This window comes from Thunnus maccoyii, chromosome 17 (assembly GCF_910596095.1).
Source record: "Thunnus maccoyii chromosome 17, fThuMac1.1, whole genome shotgun sequence".
NCBI classification, from domain to species: domain Eukaryota; kingdom Metazoa; phylum Chordata; class Actinopteri; order Scombriformes; family Scombridae; genus Thunnus; species Thunnus maccoyii.
The window spans coordinates 1,642,501-1,657,311 of record NC_056549.1 but is presented as its reverse complement, the minus strand read 5'-3'; the positions used below and the strand labels follow the sequence as shown (position 1 = coordinate 1,657,311).

General features: G+C 42.6%; 1 protein-coding gene across 4 annotated transcripts in view; it reads right to left on the bottom strand.

Annotated features, from left to right (window-relative positions):
- The window catches only part of tbc1d32 (TBC1 domain family, member 32), an 83,948-nt gene that overhangs the window by 45,306 nt on the left and 23,831 nt on the right, over window positions 1–14,811 (bottom strand). For all 4 annotated transcript variants that reach the window (XM_042389677.1, XM_042389675.1, XM_042389678.1 and 1 more), the window contains exon 24: window positions 3,335–3,457. In XM_042389677.1, coding sequence (XP_042245611.1) covers window positions 3,335–3,457 — 123 coding nt within the window. The remainder of the gene's footprint in view (window positions 1–3,334; window positions 3,458–14,811) is intronic.

The window sequence follows — 14,811 nt, the reverse complement described above, 5'->3', positions numbered from 1 at the left end:
TTCACTATCAGAGTCTGATCCATTCAGCTCCCATAATATTTGGAAAGTCTAGAAGAGATGATTTAGCAGAGAGCTAACGAGAAGTTAGCCAGTTAGCGCGGGAATATCAAACCCAACACCAGATTAAAACTCTGTATAGTGTGAAATACAGAGAGACTGATCTGGTGGTGACTGGTTTAATCAGCACTGTGACAACTTGTTGGACTTGACTGTAACTGATGTTCATTTATATGTAAAATGCTGATACATTCAATAACAGGACGCAGCTGCAGAGGAGAACATCACATCTGGAGAACAGCAGAAACAGATGATATCAGCTGTCTGTGAACACCAGATCACAACCGGTCACATCGGCTGGGAAGAGGTCAAAGTCATCAAGCGGGAGTCAGCGGACGGATCAAAGAGGCCGTTCACACCTGAGACCAGAGAAAAGGTCACAATCTCCTCTATATAACACTTCTAGTAGACATAGTCATAGAAATGAATCCTCCAAAACTCCCCCCAGTTTACTGTCGCTCAGACAAGTTTCTCTGTAGAGTCTTATAAACGTCTTTGCAGCTACAGTTTATCATCGCTGCACGGCGAGTTAGAGAAGAGAGGAAGAGGAGTTTCCACGTCAGAATTTCAGATCTGTGAATATTCCAATTATAAAGGTGATTTAGGGTTGAAGGGTGTCAGCCTGGGTGGAATGATCTTATAGCTGAGGCAATTTGGATTTAAAATTGGTAATAAAGGGGACTATTTTCTTGTATAATACTCTTTCTAAAGACCTTAAACGTCATCTGCATACATTTGACAAAAAGCCTTGTCACTAAAATCTCAAACAACTGGGGGTAAAATAGAGTGAGCAGATTGCCTTCACAGAGTAGTTGGGTAAATTTGGACGTCATTGATATATAAAAGGTCAGAGCAGAAAAGATATAAAGAGCATTAGGGGAAAAAGAATGACAACACACAGTACGGTAAATCAAAAGTCAGATGCCAAAAAAAGTAAAGTTTAGATGACATTGAGCAGGAGAGAACAGAGGAGGAGGAGGAGGAGGAGGAGGGAGGTGAAGGTGATGTCTGATGATGATAACGGATGCGGGAACGGGAGATGGGCGGAGAAATTAACAGGTCATCATTCTCCAAAATGGAGCCAACGTTCAGACAACCAGATATGAGTCGGCATTTCAAGGCCATTTCCATTCAGAAGCAACAGAGAGAGAGAGAGAGAGAGAGAGAGAGAGAGAGAGAGAGAGAGAGAGAGAGAGAGAGAGAGAGAGAGAGAGAGAGAGAGAGAGGCGCTCTTGAACACCCACTTACAGAAATGGCCTTTTCACTTTCTTGCCTCTTTATTTCATTTCATTTGTGACAAGGAAAACAAACAGACAATTCCTCCTCCTGAGCGATGATTAAATTTGAAAGTGTTCTGTCATATCAGGATGATGCACAGAGGAGCAAAAAGCTTTCAGCGAATGAGTGTGAGAGAGAACGACTACGTGTGCAAACTGTTGAAACGTCTGAATGTCTCAGATTCCTACACAGCTGGAGGACACTGAACCTTCTGGAGAACATACACTGACTGTCTAGAAAAGATGTAAGATTAACATCAAAGTACAGGAAGAATATTAAAGGAACAGCTCAACATTTGGGTCACTGAATTACTGCCTTTATGTCTCAGTAAACTCATAAAATCGTAGGCAAATCCAGAAAGAAAATCAACCTGCAAGTTGATCTTTAAGTGTTGTAGCTGGAGTCAGGACGTGGTTAGCGTAGCTTAGCATAAAGACTGGAAGCAGGAAGACTGCTGCTTCCAGTCTAGATCTGATCTCTATTAGCACCACTCGTTAACACTGATTAACTTATTTGATCTGTCATAAACAGAAATGAAGACAGTGGTCTGGTTGCCAGGTTTGGTATGATTGAGATTGAAGCACGTACTCATCAAACACATCTGGCAACAGAAATGCTGCCCAGAGGAGCTGAGAAGGTAAATAGTAGGGCTGTAGTCTGCTGGTCGACTGGTCGATTAGTTGGTCGATATGCTCTCATCTGACTTAATCCTCATTGGTCGAATAATCTCCGTGTTATTTTCATAAGGAGAAAAGTGCTACATCAACAGCTTTCCAGGATTAATCTTTTATTTCCTGTGGCGGGAGGGACAGACTAACAAATTACCTGTCAAAACAACGGGGGTGTATTCAAAACACCCCCGTTGTTTTCACAACTTTGAACTCGCCTAAACCTGTTTCTCCTGTAATTATAACAACAGAACTCCCGCCAGGCCAAAAAATATTTTTAATGTCAAAAATAACGCCAAACATCCGTTCGTTCAGAAATCGACAGCATCTGGGAGCCTCTGTGCAGCGCTGCTCCGGTACGTGAGTCAACCTCTGTGTCGTTGCCTGGGAAACTATTGGTGGCGTATTCTGTTAAGGAATACGGCATTGAGTAGCGAGCGGGAAAGAGCAGCAGGAAAGTGACGGTGGATGCGAGCGGAGCAGAGGAAAAGGTTAGTAGTAAGTTGTCAGTCTGGCAGTAAATGTACAGCACAGACTACAGTGTGTCAGTTAATAAATGCTAAAAAGTCACGTCTGTTGTTTCCCCAAATGCTGGAAAAGCAAAGGGGGTTAGCTCCAAAGTTAGCAACAATGGGTTAGCCTAACCTGAAGACGCTCAACAGAGAAATACAGAACAGAGAAATGTGACCCCCGCGACTAAACAATTAGTTGAAGATTATGTACGATTCCAGTCGACCAAGATTTTCTTTGTCATTGTACACTTTTCTGTTTATTAAACAAATCAGACACTACATGTTTTTTAAGCTTCAGAGTTGCTGGTAGGCTTATTTTTGAACTTTGGACAGAACCAAACCAGCTGGTGGGCACATTCCCCAACATGTTGAACTATTCTTAAGTGAGAAGATACCATTTTTATACTTATACTTAATAACTTTGCTGTGTTTTAAAATTATTTTAAATTAAAGGATGAGTCAACAAATCCAATGAAAAGACCAAAACCAACAAAGTGTTGAGCGTCTCTCAATACTTCCCACCCTGAGTTACATCTACTGTAGTGATCTGTGCTTCAACTCATACTGGTCCCATCATACACTCAGTGATGATGACAATAATAAACAGCATCATGAGACTAATAATAAATATATTTAAAAGTATTCTTATCTGGGATTTATAGCTGAACTTAAGTCACTTTGAAAACAATCAGGTATTTTCTTTTTGCAAATTATAAATAAATAGTACAAATATTCAGATCATTACAACAGACCTGTGTCAGTAATTGATCAATAATACAAGTTATGAATTCCCAGTCATATGTATTGATGAGTTCATACCCGTCACTGGCGTCCTGCTCGCTGACGTTCTCCCTCTGACTCTGCAGCAGCATGGAGCAGATGTTGTACTGGCTCTCCAACAGCAGGAAGGAGTCCAGATTACAGCAGAGCACACTGAGCAGTCTGCACATAAACAAACAAACAAACAAACAAACATAAAGACATCAAAATATGTTTAGAGGACTGACATTGTATGATATTATAGAAAAGCAGCAACAGCAGGCGGTTCAAATCGTACAGTACTGCAGGGTAGAACCATGCAGACAAAGACCCCATTTGGACTCTTCTGGCCTTGTATGTCTGCAAGCACTGGATCAGTCTACACTGGTTTTTTCCCGCCAGCTTGCCGTAGCCAATTGTAAGCTTTGTTGAGTAGGAACCCTTGGAAAACGCTTCATGGTTCATTTTCAATTGCCAGTAATGATGCCAGACTCAAGCTCTCTGTCGAGCCCCAGAAACATTTACAGACACTGACTCTGAGAAAGGTCTGAGTTGTACCTACAGAGGGGAAAAGCTCCAAAACATCTTTAAAGTACGGATCAATAACTTTGTTATTTGAGCGTTACTATTGGCCAGTTTTATTAGTGACTATTTATAAATGTAAACCTGTAGCAGCTCTTTTCACATAGAATATACTCTAAATATTTTTTATTGTAAATTCTTTTCTTTTTTATATATTATTTAGGATTACTTCATTTTGTATATATTTTTGACTGTTATGCACAACAACACCAAGCAAATTCCTAGTATGTGCAAACTACTTGACAATAAACCTGATTCTGATTAATTTTTTAAGCAAAAATACAAAGGATTTGCTGTTTGCAGTTTCTGAAACGAGAGGATTTTGAGTTTTTATGTGTCATACATGACAGTAAACGGTTAATCAGACAAAACAAGACAATGAAAAAAGCATTAGCCAAGCGAGATCATAATGACCCATTAGTCAGCTAATACACTGACATGGTGCAACCAGAATACAGGTAAAGCAACAAAACTGTCAGGATGACGAGGCAGCTTGTGTTTGGTCTTCATCAATAACCGAGACGTCTCAAACTGTTTTTGGTATCTGCTGCAGATACGCTGGTGTTTCAGGTCATGTAAGAGTCTTTACTGTACTGTCACTTTGCTTATGCGAAGAGTGACTTTACTGTAATTTTACACAGTTTTATGTAAATTGATTTCCTTCTTTGTTATCACTGCTACTGTTTTTCTACCAGATCTCAAAAATAAGGCCTCAAAAACAACAAATGAACAACAAAATGAACAGAAATGTCAGGGTTATTCATGAACATTTAAAAGCTTTTCACAAAATGTCATTTCTAATTGTATGTGTGTTAGTTGTGGTTGGGTGGTTGGGTGGTTGGGGGGGGGGGGGGGGGTGAGCACTAACATACAAGATGCTGCTTTAAGCTCTGCATGTTGTTTGCTGTGCTGTGTGGGTTTTGAGTGTGTTAGTTTCTCCTTCTGAGCAGCTGCTTCGTTTCCTGATGTGTTGGGCAGTTGCTTGGACTCGTGGTTGAATGACAGCTCTACTCACTCATTCTGACAGCAGCACAGCAAGAGGCTGAGAGCCTGTCAGGCCTTGTGACCTCTCTCAGTTTGAAACAACGAAGTAGAGAACCAGACCTGCATCCACTTTGTCTGTTTGATAAGCCTCTTTCATTAAAGGAGACCTATTATGCTCATTTCCAGCTCTATATTTTTATTTTTGGATTCCACTAGAGTAGCGTTGCATGATTCACAGTTAAAAAAAACCTCCTCATTTATCTTATATTAACCCTTTATGCAGCCCTTCAATTCTCTCTGTCTCTAACAGGCAGTCTTAGCTCCTGTCTCTTTAAGGCCCCCCTCCTGATGAGTCCACTCTATTCTGATTGGTCAGCTTTCTGGAAGCTGCCAAGGGGCAGCTGTATCAGTAGTGTTAAGTTACCGCCGATGCAAACCCCAACATTTCCTTCTTTACTGCTTCAAATTAAAAGCTTTTAAATGACTAAATAATGGGAGACTTTTATTGTGAAGAATATACAGGAAACGAAAGGTGTTCCTCACTGAATTAGCGGCACTTCGTTAGCAGCACTAAAAACTGGTCGACACAACAACGGGAGATATCAGGAGCTCTTTGTTCAGTGGATCAGGTAGAAATAACACAGGGAGGAACAGTACAAGTAGAAACAGCCACAGTGATGATGATGTTTGATGAAGAGCTGTAGTCGACCAGCACACCTCCAACAGGTAAACTACTTATTTTACTTTGCCCTGCTGTGTAATGGAGTCATGGCTGGGCGTGACTACCCCTAAAACAATGAAGAAACACCATAACGTTAGCGTAGCAGAGCAGTGAACTCATGCACTGTGTGTGGAGCAGATGACCATATATAAATAAATAAATCCATCACCAGTCGACATCAGCTCGGGCTGAAAGTAGAAAAAACTGTTGGAAACAGAGTGTTCAGGGCAGTCTGAAGCTGCTGCTTCTTGCTGACAGGGATCACTGCTACTTATGTTTACCTCATTATTTGACACATTTGACACTTTTAATATGAACATCCGACATTGTAACATTTACTGAAAATAAGGAAAAGCATAAAAGGTCCCCTTTAAGTGGGGTGAAGACTCACTCCAGTCAGAGGTTTCTTAAAATGTTGCTGCTGGTTAATTACATTACACTGATTTTGCTCATTTTATCCTAAAAGCAGTTGAAACCCAAAGATATTGAGTTTACTCCACGTTATGGCAGCCACGTGTTGCCCTTTTTAGAGATAAAAACAAATATATTCAGAATAAAGTCACTTTCTACACCAAGACACAAAGGTTAAAACAGGCTGAATAGTTGATATCTTTGAAACATCACAATCCATCTTATGTGAACCAAACTTAAGTTGTTACATTTCTTGTTCAAGCTGACCAGAGCTACAGCTCATTTTATCTGATGCTAAGATTAAAAAAAACAGTTTTTATTTGGGAGGCTTTGACATTTATATGCTGGCAACATTTGACACGTTGAAGTTACCAATTAGTGAATTGCCAATTAATCAATCAATCATTAAATCATGAAAATCTCTGGAGACGTGCCCACTAAATTCTTTTCCATCCGGGTTTGTGGAGACGCCACATGAAGTACATTCACACAGAACAAAGTAAAGACCAATCTGGTGGCTACAGCATTATGTACAAGTGAAAACAAGTGATTTCAGTTATGATCTCCACACATCCAGGGAGCACTGTGAAGTCCGCAGGCGATCCATCCACACAGATCAATGACAAGCTTCAATTAGATCTAAACACTGGAGCAATTAACAAGACCATGACGCTTCACTGTACTACCGTATTTCCTCTAATAGAGGGCGGGGCCTCTATTCACCTCACCTGCAGAAGGTACCAGGTCTTTATTGGAAGCTTATATTAGAGAGAAGCTTTTATTTCTAATTCCCTCTGTTTGATAAGTATATTTGCTCATATTTTAGTACGAAGCCTCGTTGTTTTCTGATCTTGTTCTGTTAAATGTTTGTTAGTTGTGGTTGTTGTGTTGTGCATTACCATTAATCCACTTACTCCGACGTGCAGGACAATAATTCTACCGCTTGAGTTCCACCTGGAACATTTTGGCAGTGCACCACTTAGCCCAGGGATGTACGCTCGCTGGTTTAGCCAAGTTATCCTGGTTACCCTGGTTACCCATGCTCATGTAGTGTTGCTGCCGTCATTATTATTAAAATATTATCCCCGTATTTAAACGATATCGCGTCTCCTCCGTCGGTCCTCCCCTCTCTGTGACAGTCGGCTAGACTCATAGAACTGAAGTTACATCCAGGTAACTACTATTTATGTTTAACTGGCACCAGCTGTTTTTGGGGTCTTTATTTGTTAATGTCGACCACGTCCCCGGACATTATCAGAGAGCCGGCTTTTAATTAACTGTCTTTTATTTAAGGAAATACGGCAAATCATTACTGAGCTTGAAAGAAAACAAAATTAATCTCTTCTCTTAATCCATTTTACTACTTTCATACTTTACTTGTTTGATGGCACTGGATAAAAGTCTGAAATATTAATTTCTTTTATTTATTCCTAATCTATTCTGATCTAATTTGTCTGGTCTGAGAGAACAACATCTGAACTCTCAGGAGGAGAAAATAACTGAATAATCTCGGTTTCATCACAGTTGTTCCTGTCTAAGCCACACGGTCTCTGTAGTACCTGTTCATTTGGACCTCAGACCCACTAGATCTCCCAAAGTAACATAATCTTCATCTAGTCTAAAAATTCCAGGTACAAACATTAGTGTACAGATGTATAGTTAGATCAGCAGTAATTGTTCCCTTTTATTATGCTCATTTTCTTAATGTCTGTAATTCTTTTTCAAGATTTTATTGCTGTCAAATAATATCTAAACAAATCCAGTTAAAACGTGTGAAGCTCTGCGCCGGCACACACACTTGACATGTACAGAGCCATCAGTAGCAGAGATAGTAGAATAAAAGCATCCAAACAATTCAGACCGGGGAAAAACAGGGGGAAAAGTGCTGGTTGCCATGACAACAAAGAGGCTTTTAGAAACCAAGGAAAAGAGCTGAGGGATTTTAGCTCTCATTAGCTTGTGAAGATCAAGAGGGGTGGAAATTGTGGCTTCCTTTTTTCAAGGGGGATGCACTTCAGGAATGCTCAGTGCATGTTTGCTTGACAGTGGGTGCTGGTGATTAGACCTGAATATGGTGGCGGTGATGTGAAGCCTTTAAAGGACCAAAATCAGTGACCTAGTGTTAAGAGTGTGAGGCTGAGGAGAGCCGACTGTCAATCACAGCTGTCAGTCAACGCCCACACAGCAGACATCACAGCTATTACAAGTCTTCAAATCTCATTAAGGGAGCAATAATTTCCAAAATGACCACCAGCACACTTATTAGAGGACCTGAATTTAGAGACGGAGACCAGAATAATAAACACAAACATAAATTCTGTTTTCATTGCTCTGGTTCTCTGTGTCCTTCAGGATTGACAACAAAGTCCTGCTGCTCATACAAATCCATCAACAGACCTGCACCTCCCCGCCTACAGGAACTGATCACACAGCAGACCTCCACCCGCACCCTCAGATCCACCAGCAGCTTGCTCCTCCAGGCCCCCAGTACGAAGCTCTACACCATGACGGGTCCCCAGTACGAAGCTCTACAACATGATGGGCCTCCAGTACGAAGCTCTACACCATGATGGGTCCCCAGTACTAACCTACGCACCATGATGGGTCCCCAGTACGAAGCTCTGCACCATGATGGGTCCCCAGTACGAAGCTCTACACCATGATGGGTCCCCAGTACGAAGCTCTGCACCATGATGGGTCCCCAGTACGAAGCTCTACACCATGATGGGTCCCCAGTACGAAGCTCAGCTCCATGATGGGTCCCCAGTACGAAGCTCTGCACCATGATGGGTCCCCAGTACGAAGCTCTACACCATGATGGGTCCCCAGTACGAAGCTCAGCACCATGATGGGGCCCCCAGTACAAAACTCTACACCATGATGGGACCCCAGTACGAAGCTCTGCACCATGATGGGGCCTCCAGTACTAAGCTCCGCACCATGATGGGGTCCCCAGTACTAAGCTCCGCACCATGATGGGGTCTCCAGTACTAAGCTCCGCACCATGATGGGGTCTCCAGTACTAAGCTCCGCACCATGACGGGGTCTCCAGTACTAAGCTCCGCACCATGATGGGGTCCCCAGTACTAAGCTCAGCACCATGACGGGGCCTCCAGTACTAACCTACGCACCATGATGGGGTCTCCAGTACTAAGCTCCGCACCATGACGGGGTCTCCAGTACTAAGCTCCGCACCATGACGGGGCCTCCAGCACTAAGCTCAGCACCATGACGGGGCCTCCAGTACTAACCTACGCACCATGACGGGGTCTCCAGTACTAAGCTCCGCACCATGACGGGGTCTCCAGCACTAAGCTCAGCACCATGACGGGGTCCCCAGTACTAAGCTCAGCACCATGATGGGGCCTCCAGTACTAAGCTCAGCACCATATTTCTTATTGAAATGTAATATATTTTGCATCAACATGACAGAATTTGTTCCAATGAGCATTTTATACTGTCAGTTACAGACCCATAATTAAAAGATCTTCCTAAAAACAGGCTTCGCTCAATTTCTAGACTCACTACACAGAGAAGATATACAGTGACTCTTTGTATTTCCATGTGAGGAAACAGACATTAAGGAGAAACAACAGATTCCAACAGAAGAGCCGCCTGGAGCTGTTATCTATTATTCATTATGTGGCAAACGTGATAGATCGACACCCGAACAAATTATCAAGGCCGAGTCCCTTAATTCCCTCCAGTCTGCTGTGGTCAAACCATCACGCAAGCGGTTAAAGTTACAGTTGACCTCAGGTGAAGGAAGGTTTCTGTTTCTAAACTAAACATTTACACAAACCAAACTGAGGGTTTGTCCAAGATGAGTTTAATATTCATACGCAGGTTTCAAACCTCTCATATACATGTTTCCTTAGATAACACAGAGGGTTCTGGCTAATCATGCAGTCAAGAGGAATATCATTTCTCCTAATTGGTAGTGAGCTCAGTACCTGTGATTGTTGTGCCATCTATTCAACAGTAATAAATACACAGAGGACACAGCCCTTCATCAGGCAGGCAGGTGTTTGTTTGCCAGGTCGTCTGTTTGTGTTTGGAATTAATTTTTCTAACAGACTTTATATCTCAGCCGGAAATATTAAAATAAATGCAAAATCTGTGGGTTTTGCAAATCGAATTAAAAGTAATTATTTTTAATACAAATGATCCAGAGTCAAAGAAACAAAGCAAAAATAATGATGATAATGAATGTTTCATCTGACAGGGATGAAACACAGAGCAGGTGCTGATGGGTGGCTGAGATCAAACCAGCTTCTACTTTCTACTTGAACAGCACACGGTGCCTTTCATTCTGGAGGGAATCTATCCCGTCCCTTCTGGACAGAAACACAAAAATAAATTAAGGTGGCAAAGCCAGTCATCTTTTAATTTAAGGCTGTGATGAAATGTCTCAAGCTAAACTTCAAAGTTTATGAAAAGGAGCCTTTGAAAATAAATGTTTAAAGTCTCCCTTCACTCAAAAAATGTGTTTTTCTTCTTGTTACTGTAGTTGGATGTTTGAGCTTCACTGTTCAGAACCGTGTGCAGTTTGTTTCACGTTCATCTGCTGAAGGAGGGAAGTTTCTCTGTGCTGACGTTTACCTACAAGCAGGATTTGTGACATCATGGAGCCAGTCGTGGTTGAAGCCTCCAGTATTCAAACATCCTGTGTCCAGCAGTTGGAGGTGATGATGGTGGACCGGATGGCTGCTGGCTGTGGTTGTTGTGGTTGTTGTGGTTGTGTGGTTGCTATGGTACCCAGAGCTATTTCACCAGAGAAGAGCTCATGAACATCAGGGAAACAACTTCTGCGGATTTATTTCCCAACTTTTTCATCCCATCTGTGGAATTACTGGACATTTTGTTCATCTTTGTGAAACGACGGAGGAGATGCGGACGACGCCCTCCATTAATATTTCTCTCTAACATTCGATCACTGTGCAACCAATTAGATGAACTCCGGCTAATGATGAGGAAGAACAGAGACTTTTCTTCATGGAAACTTGGTTGTGTGGATCGATAACGGACTCTGTGCTGCAGCTGGCAGATTTCCAGATATTCAGATCCGATCACGACACAGAGCGAAAGGTGGAGGTATCTGTTTTCATACTAACAGTGGTTGGTGTAGACATGTGACAGTGATTCTGCAGCACTGTTCTTCTGTTCTGGAAACTTTTATCATCAACTGTAAACCTTCTACTCCCCCTGTGAGCTTGCTTCATTCATTCTGGTCGGCGGTTACGTCCCACTGCAGGTCCACGAGCTGCTGAAGTTGGCAGATGACATCATCCTCATTGGGCTCATCTCCGGTTGGGATGACACTCAACGCTGTAAAGACAGAGGAGATGGTTGTGGATATCACCGCAGCCCCACCCGCCTCCATCACCCTGTGTGACTCCCCACTCAACGCCGTGGAGTCCTTCCTCCTCCTGGGAACCATCATCACCCAGGGACATCAGCAGCCTTACCGAGAAGGTTCAGCAGAGGATGAACTTCCAGCGGCAGCTTAAGAAGTTCAACCTGCCAAAGTCAATCATGGTGCTCTTCTACACCAGCAGCACTGAGTCCATCACCTCCATCCTCCATCACCATCTGCTACGCCGCTGCAGCTGCCAAGGACGAGGGCAGACTGCAGAGTATCGTCTGCTGTGCCAAAAAGGTGATCAGCTGCAGTCTGTCGTCCCTCCAGGACCCTGAGGCGAGCAGGAAAGATCACGGCCGACCCCTCCCACCCCCGACACAAACTTTAGGAAACGCTTCCCTCCAGCAAGAGTCTGTCAAGACACAAGAACAGTTTCTTCCTGTCTGCAACAACAAGACCCGAGACCCCCACTCATTCCATTCTATTTAAATTATTTCTTTTTTATATTTTTAAAGGATTACTTAATTGTGTGTATATTTTTGACTGTTATGTACCAACAACATCGAGGCAAATTCCTTTTATGTGCAAACCTACTCGACAATAAACCTGATTCTGATGTAATTTTAAGGATTTTAAATGAGCTAATTGGACTTTTTTATGGAAAAACTATATGAGACACTAATTATTTTGTGTTTTTATGTATCTTAAAGGGAAAAGTTCAGGACATGCAGTTCAACTGTGTTCAACAGTTCATCTTGATGAAACTATGATTAGATGGCTTTCAACATTTTTCACTAACTTGACTGCAGAGTTGTACTAAGCTTTCGGCTGCAGGGGGCGCTGTTCTCCACTACATACACACTGGGCCAAAGGAAACTAGAACAAGTCTAATCCTCTAAATAATTAAAGCCTTACAGCACAGAAACATTCACACTGATATGTGGAAGCTCAATATGACATGAAAGTTGCATCAGAGCACTTATAGTACAGTGTGTATATCAACTGCTTCATAATCCATATATATGTATGTGTGTGTGTGTGTGTCAGGATACACTTCATGAACGTCTACAGCTGCTTCCTGAGAGGGTTCGGCTTCGTGCAAACTGTGCTGCATGTTTCATTGATCTGCGTTGAGACGTCCTTCTCTACAAAGCAGGAGACACACATATCCGCAGCATACTGATGCAACAGCAGAGAGCAGCCAGTGTAACAGGAGGGTCTTTCCTGCCAGCTGCCATCAGGCTGCATCACACACACCCCCATCCTGACGCTGCAGCAGCAGCACCAACCTGAGTCAGCCTGCGGGGCGTTGAAGCTCAGATCCAGTTTTCATTTACTAGCTACCTGTATATTTGCCACTCTGTTCTAGAAATGTCTCCTGCTCTAAGCGTCGGGATCCTGCATGAACACACAGGACAGTTATGGGATTGTTTTTCTGCTTCTAATCTGAATCGAGGGTCTTAGGATGTCGTATGTTGTACAGATAAAACCCTCAGAGGCAGATTTGTGACATCAGGCTATAAAAATAAAACTGATTTGACATAAAACTGTAAATGTACTTTTAAAATACCTGATTTTATTGACATTATTATATGTATTGTATCATTATACACGGCAGCTGCAACTGCTAAGTCAAGCAGTCGATCCAAAATGAACCTGCAACTTTGAAAATCAGTCAATTATTTAGGTACATTTTTAAGGATTTGATGTTCCAGGTTCTTAAATGTGAGAATTTGCTGCTTTTTTGGTCCAACATTATAATAAATTCAATATATTTGGGGCTTTGGACTGTTTATTGGACAAAAAATGAGATTTAATGATGTCACCTTGTGCTTTAGGATATTATAATGAACATTCACAGTTTCCTGATGTTTAATAAACCAAATGAATAATCAATTCATCAATCATGAAAAAAAAATGTTATCGCACTAACATGATATGACCTATATTCCCATGTTTGTACTCTTGTATTTGCTTTTTAATTTTCGTGTTTGTTTTGACACACTGTTCATGAATCAGTGTCCTGGTGTGTTTAGTCGCTGCTGCACTGATGCAATTTCCCGCTCTGGGATCGATAAAGGCCCCCCCCCCCCCCCCCCGTACCACACCGTCATGTCCCTCAGGCAACGGATAATCGGAAAAATTGAATGAAAACGTTGCACATGATTGTGTGTTAGAAAGGATGTGTCTTAAACAATCATCATGAGGGCAAAAAACCTGGAAAATAAGTCCCAGACTGAATCCTCATTAATGTATCTGAGAGGTTTTAATGACGTCGGTGCTTTTTTGGGTGATGTTTTTTGTAATTGATGTGTCTGTTTATTCCCCCCGAAGCTGCAAGTCAAATTTCCAATGTGGAAAAATAAAGAATGAAAAAATGTAAATGGCGAATTTACTTTTGTTGGTTTAAGGCTGTTATATTAATACTTCAAATTAACATGTTAATGACTTACTGATGGTATAATTCTACATCCAGCACATTAAAGGCACCCAGAGAGACAAAAGGAGGCTCAGAGTGTGTGAGACTGTCAGTTAGTCTGGCTGGTAAATGAACAGAGCATCTTGTTCCTTTCACTTGGCTTCTGGATGTTAATAGCAGTGAGCTGACTGACAGAGACAGACAGAGTGAGTCAGCACGGCTCCAAACAAGTCAAAGCTATTGTGATTCAGAAAGCCCCTTAAAAAGGGAAAAGGAAAGCACAGCAGCCACCGTAGCACGCACACACACACACACACACACATACGCGCACACACACAGACAACTGCGCAAATGTATATGAACACTAGTGAAGATTTTCTCTTGCACAGATTACTTTATATCAGGGATGCACGATATTATCGGCACGTCATGGGTATCGGCCGATGAAAGCTCTAAAATGAAATATCAGCATATTATGAGAGGCCGATATGTCGTCTTCTCCTCCGCGGCCTGACTGTGCTTCCCTCGATGGACTGTTTCACCCTGACGGTCCCGGTGTTTCCTCCGCAGGCTGCACGTCACTCAGCTGCCTGTCAGACCCGCTGCTTCTTCCCACTTTAACCTGAATAACAAACCGGGGCTCGGTGCTCCACATAGAGAGCCGGGGCTAACGTTAGCTGGGAGGCTAGCAGAGGCTAGCTGGCTGTGCTTCCGTCCGGTCATGCTGCGGCTAACACTCCGCTAGCCTCTCAGCTAACGTTAGCCCCGGTTTGTTATTCAGGTTAGGCCTGCGGAGGAAACACCGGGACCGTCAGGGTGAAACAGTCCGCGGAGGAGCTGCTGTGTTCAGCTGCACAGATAGGAAACACCTCGGCTGACAGGATGTACCACTCTGTTTGGAAAAAAAAAATCTTTTTGGTTTATGCCGGCGGTTGTCAACCAGCGTATCAGGTGCATTACCGCCACCTTCTGCTCCGGAGTGTGGACCAGAGATTAAATCCTACACATTAATCCTGTCTGTCTAATAAACTCAATGAAAACTCTACTGCTGCTCCCAC